The sequence below is a fragment of the Gavialis gangeticus genome, unplaced genomic scaffold (assembly GCF_001723915.1).
Source record: "Gavialis gangeticus isolate Ggan-Ray unplaced genomic scaffold, GavGan_comp1, whole genome shotgun sequence".
In the NCBI taxonomy this organism is placed as follows: Eukaryota; Metazoa; Chordata; order Crocodylia; family Gavialidae; genus Gavialis; species Gavialis gangeticus.
This window is the reverse complement of record NW_017729025.1, coordinates 63,808,588-63,821,024: the sequence shown is the minus strand read 5'-3', so window position 1 is coordinate 63,821,024 and position 12,437 is coordinate 63,808,588. Positions and strand designations below refer to the sequence as shown.

General features: G+C 41.2%; 1 protein-coding gene across 2 annotated transcripts in view; it reads left to right on the top strand.

Moving 5' to 3' along the window:
* Positions 1–12,437, top strand: part of AKAP6 (A-kinase anchoring protein 6) — a 403,624-nt gene that overhangs the window by 263,603 nt on the left and 127,584 nt on the right. For both annotated transcript variants that reach the window (XM_019518909.1, XM_019518908.1), the window contains one exon: positions 4,625–4,745. In XM_019518909.1, the coding sequence (XP_019374454.1) occupies positions 4,625–4,745 (121 nt within the window). The remainder of the gene's footprint in view (positions 1–4,624; positions 4,746–12,437) is intronic.

Sequence of the window (12,437 nt, the reverse complement as noted above, 5' to 3'; positions counted from 1 at the left end):
CAGAGAAGCCTGATCAGAGCTGGCACCTTGGACCCAGCTGGAGGTGGCTGACCTCCTGGCCACTTGGGTCCAGGAGGACATGCCTTGACAGTTCAAAGCAGGTCACCACACTGAGCAAATCTTCCGGGAGATTGCTGCCCAGAAGGCCGGGTGGTGGCACACATGGCAGAAGTGCTGCACAACGGCCCACTGTGCAGCCACAGCCCACTAGCAGCTGGCCCAGAGGTGCAAATGCCTCTATGGGCCATGCAGACCCCATCTGAGTCTGGCAGGCATGCACCCTTGGGGCCACATACTGTCACAGGTATCAGCAGGTCACAGCCAGGCAGCAGCCCCACACTGCCAGACTGCTGCAGTGGTTGGAGGGTACAGGGAACTCTCAGGGCTACTTCAGCAATCCATCTGGCACAAGGGGTAGTGTCCCCAGATACCAGTTGGCCAGGCCCCAGAAGCTCCTGTCTATTTGTGTGTTCCAAGTTAACCTGAGCCTTAAGGCCCACCCAGCAATTAATAGCCCATACTATGTGGGGCCAATAGGTGAAAGACGCAAATAAATTTCTTGTGACAAGAAGAACAAAAACCAGGGTGGGAGTGTCATGTGGGGCAAAGGGTCAAAATATGAAAAAAAGTGCTCCAGAGGGGGATACCAAGCAGAGCCCCTCAGGCTGCACCCACTGGTTCTCAAAGGCATCCAAGAAACAGGTGGATGCCGCGCATTGGTGCTCTGCCTGGGAATGTGCACAGATCAGTGAGAGGAATGTGGCTGTGCAGTCCCCAAGCAGGAGAAGGTTCTGGAGGTGGAGGTGGAGGTGGAGGTGGAGGGACTGCAGCCTGGTGCACTTGAAGGTCATGTGCGCCATGGTCTCTGTCTTCCCACCAAAGGAGCAGGAGACCAGGGTGTCTGTAAAGCTCACCACATACACACCCATGGCAATGGCTCCATGGAGAAGCCACCAGCTGAGGTCCCCAGTGACTCATGGGATGAGGGTGGAGTACAGGCTCAGCCAGTGGAGTACCTCAGCCATGCCCTCACCAAGCAGGTTTTGCCACTTGGTGGCAGCATAGTGGATGGTGCAGTGTATGAGCGTGTAGAGGTGGCAGTGATGGACAGTGGAAAAGTGGATAGGTTTGGTGTCCCCCCAGAAGCTCCTTAGAGCAAGTAGCCCTGAGCTACTTGCCAGGGCAGCTTTTTATACTGCTGGGGCCAGCACAGGGCAGGTTTTTATATTGCTGGGGCCAGCACAGGTGCTGGCCTCAGGCTTCAGCTCTCCCTAGCTACAGATCTGGGAGGAGCCAGGCAGGGTTATTATGCCCCAAGTGGCACAATTTGCCCCGCACCAAAGTGCATGTCCAGGCACATGTGCTGAGGCAAAAAGCCCTGGTTCAAATTTGTGCCACTTCTATTTGAGCTGCTGAAAGCGCACGTGCCTGCATATGTGGATGCATCCTGAGTGTTTAATTTGGGCCCATTTTTGAATTGGTAAATAAATTATTGCACAGGCATCAGGGCCAGATCCTGCAGCCCCTGGGTAACATTCATGAGACAGTAGTGTTGCGCTAGATCAGATTCTAAGATAAATGCATTACCTAGACTCTATAGAAGGCTAGAAATATGCACAGAATGTAAAGCAATGCTGCTTTTAAAAAAAAATGTTATGGCCAGAAATTTGATTTCCTCTGTAATATTTCAGTAGCTTGTTTATGGGAAGAAGATCCAACAGATGATGACCCAGAAACTTGAAAGAATTCTTTGTCTGGTTGAATTTTTTGGCAGGCATACCAGTATGCTTACAGTACTTCTAAATACCATGTGAGCTCTTCCATCAAAGAAATAATACAAACTGGAGGTATGTGTTAAGCATAAAAAAGGCTGATAGAAATAGCTCCACATTCCTTTTTATTTATTAATGCCACAGACGAGCTGGTTTTCTCATGAGAAAGGTGCTCATGAATTTTCATTCAAAATAATAAATTGATGTCCACACTTTAAGAAATATGTTTAGGGTTCAAGGGATTAGACATGCAACTCCGCATATCTGATTCCCTGTTTACCAAATTAAAATATACGCCTTAATGTCATTACAATTATTATGTAGCTAATATGATTTTAGTCCTTTAACCAGAAAAGCATGTTGAAGGAAGTTTGAGTTGTCTACTCCTTAATATATCTTCTAGCATTCCTCTTGGCAATCTTTGGGTACCCTGTTTTGACCAACATTTTTTAAATTCAATCAGTAGACTTGGATTATCTACCAAAATCAGGTAACAACTGTAGCTCCTGCACCTACCACAGAAGCAATATTTCAGAAGCTAAGCTTCTCTTGATTCTGCCTGTGGCAATGTGAAGAATTACCTAGTAAGCACAGAAAAAATTGATTCTGAACATAAAAGGAACATTCAGCCTAACAGAAATACTGAGAGTTATATTTTAATCTTACTGTATCTCTGAACCTACATTTGCCCTAGTTTGTTACCTTTATTTATTCCTACTACCTTCCAGATTTTAATAACTAATTGGTATATTTGTTTAAAAAAAAAGAAGATACCTTTTAAAGTATCAGCTTTAAGGTTCTTTTTAACAATTGGGAGTTATTTCAAAATAGTTAACATATTGCTGACCAAACTTTATTATCATGAGGGTGACCCTGAGGAACAACATTTAAACTTTGGTACACATCTGGATTTAGAAATCCCATTGTGTGACAAGCATAAGTTTCCAGCATTTTGGCTTAGCCTATTATAGTAAAAATCTCCCCCACTTCCAGGTTTAGTTTTTGAAACATCCACCCTTTTCCTGTCTTGCAGAAAGTATATAGAGTGTTTGGATCCAGATTTGAATTCAAATCATGTCCATCCCTTTTGCAAGATTTTTAACTTGTATAAACTGATGGAACACATGAAAGTCAGTAGAGCTACAACTGACTATCAGGGCCTTTCTTTAATAAGCAGTGTTCTGCCCATCTGTTTTTATGACCTCAGTTAATTTTGAGACATAATGGCAAAACAATAGACTATCAATGATACAGATAGAGTGATAGAAAGATCAGATAATTCTCTGAAGTATGGGCAAGGACTACCCAGTGTTTCATTGAATTGTGAGCACAACAGACCCCACTGAAGAAAAGTCTAGTGTTTAGTTTGAAAATGAAAACCCAACTGAACTCCTCCTGATGAATGGAAAGTGCCTTCAGCTCCTAATGAGGCTATTATTCTTCAGTCATAACTATTTGGCCCTTTATGTCTTCTTTAAAATGGTAGAGTTGCTTATACATTTAGAACCTGAATGATTTTAAACAAGTGAGCAAATCATAAATTTGTTGAGTAAGTGTATGCTAAATGTAGTAGATTAATCTAGAAAGTTACTACAGAAGCAAAGATCAACAGTTCTGAATTGCATAATACTTTGCGGGGGAGGGTTTTAAATATATATTTAAAGAAGGCTTCTCCACTGTTCTGTCCTTTCACTAGAAAAAGAGTGTTTCTCATTGCATTAATTAAATCTACAAGCTTTGGATGACTGTGGACATGGTACTTTATTTAATGGTAATTAAAACTACAGTAGTATATAGAAACAATCTCATTATTATCTTGTCTCTATTGCAGCATTGCTCAGATGTGGTAAGATTAATGATAAAGATGTAGAGACCAAAATAAAGTTTCTAAAGCCTTAAAAAAATTGCCTAAGTAAACAATCATTAAAATCATGGATATATACTCACTTGATTTATAATGATGGCTGTTTATTCATAGCTATTGATAAGGTTTTTGTTAGTTTATAGTTTGACAAGTCTTGGGGATTTCTTTTAAAAGGTATCGTTTTGGCTATTTTGCAGTTTTTCAGTATGTACCTTCTTTCTTGTATCACAGTATTTTAGAAGATTCTGTGCTTTGCTTATTCACTAGGCTTTCAGTAGAGAATCACATTAATCCTTTTAAGCTTCTTATTCTAATGATTTATTTTGTTGAAAACAGTAGTGATCCTCCTTTGAATTTTAATGATTGCTGGCTATTCAAGGATTCATTGTTTTGACTTCCTGTCCTTACCTTTGTTTCTTACATGTCTGTAGGGAACACCTGTCTAATACTGTATCTGGCCTTAGTTCTCACTGGCTTACCATATTCACTCAAGCCTATCTTAAAGCGTTAAGTTGAAATGCTAGCTACTCATCCATGAAAATAAATGTAGGATATATATTTACAGAGATAGGCAGATAGACAGCAAAGGGATGGCTATATGGATTGAGTCATTTTTCTGTGAAAATAATATTTTTTGTGTAAATTGTTGTCCGTGATGATCATTGTAGAAAAGTTTGTTAAATTTAATGTTAGCACTTTAAAGAAACAATTAGACAGGATTATCTACCTTTTTTTATTTCTACATTTTTAAATTAAATATAGCATGCCAACAGTTGTCAGAATTTAGTGTCAGTCACTGAATTTAGGTCATGGCACTGGCTTAAATTAGATTTCAATTTTCATTTTTATCCACTCTGTATAAATACAATGTGTCTCTTTAGAAATATAACTAGGAACATCATGAGTTTTCAAGAATATATTATTCTAATACAAGATTTTAACAACTACACTGTATTTATGCATAATACATTTTGTTCCTTATCTACAGCCTTTTGGACTTTGATTCAGAATATCAGGAGCTCTGGGATTGGCTGATTGACATGGAATCCATAGTGATGGACAGCCATGACCTGATGATGTCAGAGGAGCAGCAGCAGCATCTTTACAAGGTTAGAGCTACCGTTACTGCCTTTACCTAGCTATAGAAGATCTGATTAGCTTGACAAGTCTTTCTCTCACAGGATATCGCTATGTTCATTGTATGTATCATGGTGTCTATTAGAATTCTCTTCCCTGTCCCCAACCTCATTTCCATCCCCTGTGCGCTGACAGGCTGCACCGACATCATAATTGCAAGAAAGTTCCCTTTATCACATTCTATTTCGTGTAATTCTATAGAAGGACAAAGATTTGTCTTCAAGATGAATGGAAATAAATGAAACCGCATTAATAAATAGACTGAAACAAAATGAAGAAAAAATGAAATGGTAGCATTTAACAAAATGTGTTTTGATTGGAGCTTTCAGCTATATTTTTATCCACCTTTCAGACCTTTCAAGGGAACAGAGGAATTTGCCTTGATTTTGGTTAAGTGCTGCTGGAATACAGGACTCTTCCAATTTAATTTTTATTAGTTATACAAAAGGCAGACGTTGCCATGTTAAGTCAATATACTTGCTTGTGATTTAAGCAAAATGCCGTTGACCTCGTGTATTGATTTCTGGCCCGTCATATAATAAATATGCACTGCTTCTCTTATTTTCCATTGCAACCTTAGTCCAGAACTCTTTATCACTTCTTTTTTATAATAAATAGTTTTAAGAAGTTCTCCAAAATGTTGGGGTTTATGTTAAAACTGCTAAAGACTTTCCTGTGTGTCTAAGGAACTGTAGTCTTACAAGTGAGGGGGTTGGGGGAGGAAAGGAGGAGCTTTCCATAGAAATATCAGGCTGCAGTAAATCTTCCTCATTTAGGCAATTTTTATTGGAGTAATTCTGACAGTTGTCATCCTTGAATTGCTTTGAGCATATGGCATATTTCAAAGAGCAGATTGTGAATCATAAAAAATAAAATTAATAACTAACCACAGAATCAGCAACAGTATAATGACAAGAAACAACTACCCTCTAGGTTTTTTTTATTTCTTATAGAATAAATGGTACATTCAAGGTCAAATAGAAGTTGTTTTCTTTCTTCTTTGGCTACATGATTTGATAATTTGTTAAATATAATTCCTATTTTTTCTTAATTGAACTTTTCCAATTTATTGATACGGCTTGTGCATTTTATTCTATATAAATCTGTTTCTTTTATTTAAAATAAGCAGAAGCTTAAAATGCCAAATAGGATAAAATACCTTCACATCTAGAGAATTTGGTTTCAGATCTAATTTATTGTGGATTACAGCTGAGTTCAGTTTAGTGTCCTGAGTTTCATTCATTCATTTGTTAACGTTTAATAAAAAGAAAAGAAAAATACCACCCATATATCTAAACATATAATTTTGCACACCTGATACTCCTGAGTCTGTTCAGGGAAGGGATTAAGGTAAACAATGCATGCCAAGTCAGAATGAAGATACTTTGTTGATGTATATCTGTGCAGTGGAAATTTCAAAATGCTTGTAATATGACTTTATATGGCATTTTTTTCATCTGTACATTCAAAAACTCAAAACATGCAACAAATGTATTTTTCCCCCTAAAACTACTAACATAATCAGCATAAATATTAAGGTATTTGGCCTTGCTATTCAGTTTACCATTTGAAAAATGTTTGTTACCTGAATATATTCTGAATGCAGCTACTGAGGGTTAATATAAGAGGTAATGAGGAGATAGGGCTTTCGGGGAGGTACAGAAGAGGGCAGTAATTTACGCATAGGTTTGCATTACAATCTGGTAGCAAAATGACCAGTGGAATTTTAGGTTTATAATTCTTTTGCCACAAAACATGACAAGATAGTCCCGTGACTTGACTGAGTCTTTGGTTATGCTAGCTTCTGTTGGCCCAATGATTCTAAGACTGGCAATTCCTAAAAGTGGGCTCCTGAGTATGGAGCCCCAGTCAGGAATTAAAGATTATAGACTGACTGCTTTCTCTCCTAAAGTAAAGGGGACATTTTCTGTTTCCATGGGTTGCAGGTTAGGCAGGAGGAACATTAATTAAGCTATCTGTATTATTGATGTGCAGCTGCATCTAGAATATTAGATTCCTTGTTGAACATCTCCATAACAGACATATTGCAATACTGAAGGGACTTCAGAAAAGAGAAACAAAATAATTGCGGTAAAAGAATTAACTATAAGGAAAGATTTAAAAAAACAAAATATAGTTTTTAGCATGACTAAGGGATGAACATGGTGCATCTACACATGCATTTTAATGTGCATTAGCCTATTTTAATGTGCATTAAAGCATCACAAAACTGTGTACTTTTGCTAATGCGCACTAAAATAAGCTAATGCGCCTTTTTCCAATACCTCACAATGGAGGTACTAAATTTAATATGCATTAGCAAAAGCACATTAATGAACATGTAGATGCACCCACTATGTACTACCAACATGTATTTGAAAGTAGCAAACACTGAAGGAGCTTATTGACTTGGGGAACTAACAGGAGACATAAGTATAAGAACAAGAAAAACAGATGAGTGCAGACATTTGGTTCCTCTGGGACAAGCTACTTGTCCTTGGGGAACCCCCATGCCACACATGGTTTGGCATATGGCAGGTTACTCCAGGGGCTTTAGGGGAGGCACAGCAGCTTTACCTGGGGTTCTGGGGGCCTCCCAGGGCTGCAGCAGTGACCATCCTGCCCAGCAGAGCCCGGCTGGCAGCTACAGTGTGGCTCCAGGTGGCTCAGCTCCACTTTTCAGCAGTGCACACAGCCCATGCGTGTGTTTTTCCAGTTTTATTTAGGGATCAAAAAACCCGTGGGGAAAAAAAAACAGAGTGGTGTACGCAGGGGCAGCATGCCCTTGCAGCATGGAGAACACCTGACTGTGCAGTATGTAGTGCTACAGACATGTTTGCAGTGCCACATACCGCACAGTTGCACTCAACTGGATGCACCCAAGGAGTTCAGGATAAATATTGAGAAAAGTATTTTAGAATGGAGATCTATTACATTTTAGGACAGTCTCCCAAAAGAAGTACTGTAATCTCCATCACCTCATGTGTTTACAACCAGACTGAGCAGAACATTTTAAACTATTCTTGAAAGAGCAATACTGCACTGACATATTTTAATCTCTAGTTTCTGTGATTTTAGTGATCAGAATCCTTAATGTTCTTACAAGTTGGCAGTATTGATATTTCTAAAAATATAACCTAAATGAACTGTCCTATAAACCATAATAAATATTTTCAATAGCAACTGACATCCTACTTATTTGAGGGAAATTTTAGGCTAGGGACAGAATTTACACATAAACTGGTTGAAGTGATCAGAAACTGGTTTAAACCTGTAACAGAACAGAAGTTCAGTGCACATAAACCACTTTCAAAATGACCAAAACTGGTTTAAGATAAACCTGGTTAGATGTAGTATCAGACTTAACTGATTTAGGTCAAACTGGTTTATGGAACTTCTGTCTCAGATCCCTTCCTGGTTCAAGTTAACTCTCAGTTCCCCAGCATCCCAAGATGTTTTGCAGGCCTGGGCTATACTGCCTACTCCAGTGGAGCAAGTGCTGCCTCACACCTCGGTTCCTTAGCCTGCCTTCTGCCTGTATCCATCAGCTCAGAGGCACAGAAGGCAGGGGAACAGACCCCCAGACCACCCAAGCTGAGTCTACACAGCACATGGCAAGAGAAAAAGCCCCTGTGGTAGGGGCTTTTCAGACTCTGGAAGCCCTCTCCCCTTCCCTTCCCCCCCCCCCCTTCCCAGCTGCTGATTGCTTCAGCAGCTGCCACTGGAGGGAGAAGGAGTCCTCTGGGTCAACTGCCTGCCCATGCAGCCCAGCATGGGGGCACTGGGGAACCCCCACTTTGGGGGACTTCTACCCACCCCAGCCCAGGGTCCCCCACCCCGGGAAGCCCCAGGAAGCTGAGAGGAATTCTTCCCCTCCTGAACACCTACTTGTCTGGGTCAGTGCAAGCCTCCCTCTGCCTTTTCCAATTGAAAACTGAATATCAGTTCAGTTAATTCTTGGTTCAACCTATGCAGCTTAGAGGAAGTTGCCTAGATTGAATCGATTCAGCCTCAGGCTTTATGGCTGTATGTATTTAGCCATAGAGTCCTTAGTGGTCTTCTAGCAATCATAGAATCATACAAAATGAGGGTTGGAAGGGACCTCAGGAGGTTGTCAACACCCTGCTCAAGGCAGGACCATCCCCAATTAGATCATCCTAGCCAAAGTTTGTCTAGCCGGGTCTTAAGGACTATAAGGTGGATAGAAAATGGCTGGAGCATCAGGTTCAGAGAGTAGCAATCAATGACTCAATGTCACCTTGGCAGCCAGTATCAACTGCAGTGCTCCATGGGTCAGTCCTGGGGCTGATTTTGTTCAATGTCTTCATCAACAGCCTGGAAGATGGCATAGAGTGCACCCTCAGCAAGTTTCCAGATGACACCAAACTGGGAGAATAGTAGATACCTTGGAGAGTAGGGCTAGGATTTAGAGTGCCCTAGACAAATTGGAGGACTGAGTCAAAAGGAATTTCATGAGGTTCAGCAAAGACAGGTGCAAAGTCCTGCACTTAGGATGGAACAATCCTATGCACCAGTACAGGCTGGGGGCTGACCAGGTGGGCAGAAGCTCTGCAGAAAAGGACCTGGGGGGTTACAGTAGACAACAAGCTGAATATGAGCCAGCAGTGTGCGCTTATTGCAAAGAAGGCTAATGGCATACTGGGCTCCATTGGTAGATGTGTTGCCAGTAGGTCAAGGGAAGTGATTATTGTGCAGCACTTGGGAGGCTACATCTGGATATTGTGTTCAGTTTTGGGCCCCCACTATAAAGGATGTGGTCAAATTGGAGAGAGTCCAGTGGAGGGCTACAAAAATGAGGGGCTGGGGGACCTGACTTTTGAGGAAAGAATGAATGAACTAGACTTATTTAGTCTAGAGAAAAGGGGACTTAATAGGGGACTTCAACTGCCTGAAATGGGGGTTCTAAAGAAGATGGAGCTAGACTGTTCTCAGTGGTAGCAGGTGACAGAACGAGGAGCAGCAGTCTCAAATTGCAGCAAGGGAAGTTTAGGTTATATATTAGAATGAGTTTTCTCACTAGGAGGGTAGTAAAACACTGGAAGAGGCCACCCAGAGAGGTGGTGTAATCTCCAGCCTCGGAGGTGTTCAAAACCTGGCTAGACAAAGCTTTGGCTGGAATGCTCTATTTGGGGATGATCCTGCTCTAAGAAAGGGATTGTACTAGATGACCTTCTGCGGTCCCTTCCAACTCTAACTTTCTATGATTCTAAGTCATGTCCCTCAGCTCCCTTACCATTTTTTTTGCCCTCCGGTTGCCCCTCTCCAATTTGTCTACATCCTTTCTGCTGCTGTGGCAGGCGGAACAAAACTGAACACAATACTCCAGATGTGGCGTCACCAGTGCCAAATAGAGGGGAACAATCACTTCCTTTGACCTGCTGGCAACACACCTACCAATGTAGCTCAGTATGCCATTAGCTTTCTTTGCACCAAGGGCACCCTGCTGGCTCATATTCAGCTTATTGTCCGCTGTAATCTGCAGCTTTTTTTCTGCAGAGCTGTTGCCCAGCCAGTCAGCCCACAGCCTGTACTGGTTTATGGGATTGTTCCATCCTAAGTGCAGGACTTTGCACTTGTCCTTGTTGAATCCCACAGAAATCTACTCTCTCCAACTTGGTGTCATCTGCAAACTTGCTGAGGGTGCACTCCATGCCATCTTCCAGTTTGTGGATGAACAACACCAGCCCCAGGACTGCCCCCCAGGGCATCCCACTTGATACTGGCTGCCAACTAGACATCAAACCATTGATTACTATCCTCTGAGCCTGATGTTCCAACCAGTTTTCTATCCACCTTACAGTCCATTCATCCAGCCCATACTTCATTAGTTTGCCTGGGAGAATGTTGTGGGAGACCGTATCAAAAGCCTTGCTAAAATCAAGGTATATCACATCCACCATTCTCCCCTCATCCAGAGAGCCAGTCACCTCATCATAGAAGACAATCAGGTTGGTGTGGCATGGTTTGCCTTAATGAATCTATGCTGACTGTTTCTAATCACCTTCTTTTCCAAGTGCTTAGAAATGGATTCCTTGAGGATCTGCTCCATGATTTTTCTGGGTACTGAGATGAGGCTGACTGGTCTGTAGTTCCCTGGATCTTCCTTCTTCCCTTTCTTAAATATGGGCACTATGTTTGCCCTTTTCCAATCATCCAGGACCTCTCCTGATCTCTATGAGTTTTCCAAGATGGTGGCCAACGGCTCTGCAATCTCATCAGCCAACTCCCTCAGCATGCTCATGTGCATCCCATCCAGCCCCATGGACTTGTATATGTCCAGCTTTTCTCAATAGTCACTAACCTGTTCAAAACAACGTAGTGCTAGTACTGTCTATATTTCACACTAAACGTAGGAAGCAGCGCAGAGTGGCACTGGGGGACATGTTTACACGTGCTCTGGAGGTGTGGGGGGTGATGCTTTAATTAGAGCATCTCCAAGAGCCACTCTAATTAAAACGCCACTTTGTCTCATGTATCAGTGACCCCATGCTTCAAAAAGGCAGCAGGGGTGCTTGAACTAAAGCTCAGTCAATGACCTTTAGTTCAAGCTCCCTGCCACCATTTTGAAGCGTGGGAAGGCTGATACATGAGACACATGAGGCTGCTGGATTGTGGTAATTACCATACTCCAGCAGACTCAATTAATCGAGTCTGCTCCAATGCGCTGTAATTACAGTGTGGTGGAGCAGCCTCTGTGCTTGTGTACATGCCCCCTTAGGGACTAACTCATTTAGATAGGCATAAGCTTTTATAGCTGACACCCTTCTGTATCAGATATCATCTGAAAGTTGGCTATCATGTACAAAAGCTTATGTCTTTCTAAACAAGTTAGTCTCAAGTGCCACCCTGCCCTGTCTACTTTCTGACTTCAGACTAATATGGCTAACTACCCCTCTCTAAACATAGAAGTCATTCTACCCTGAATGGACCCTGAAAAGATAAATTCACACAGCTAAATCATTAAAATTGTTGAATGGTGGAATGTTATGAAAATACAGGCTTTCCTTGAGTTATTCTTTATCAGTTGCATCTTTATATATGAACCTGTTAATTGCACTTTCTGCTTTTTGGTGGATTTTCCTAAACCCACAGATCCCTCTTCTCAGTTATTGAGCTGACAAGTAATTGCACCTCTGAGCCAGCTCAGCAAGCCTTCTCTGCCAGTGCACCTGCTGTGGTATCACTATTACCAACAATAATCAGTGCCCCTAAGGAGTCTATGAATGGGAAGCAGCTATGATAAAACAGGTAAATCTTGAGGGAAACGCATACATTAAAGGAGCATAACATAATATATAAATACTAAAATTGCATATGGGAAAATCAAATATATTTTCACAGTTAGACTATTTTCCCAGTACTGTACTTGCAGATTTAATATAGATTTAAGCCAACTCTTTCTGCTTAATTTTGTTTTGTAATGTGCTAGAAGCATCTTAGTTTTTATTACGAACCCTATTGTCCCTTCTTTAAATATAATGTATTCTTTCTATCAATATAAAAGGAAGATATAACATATCTGGTATTAGAAAACTCCAAATATGTACACTGGATTTAAGACAACTTGGCAATATTGTTGACTCTCTTTCATTTTATTTTCCTTTATTTGAGCAGAAATTTAAAGAAAATTGTCCATTCTCCTG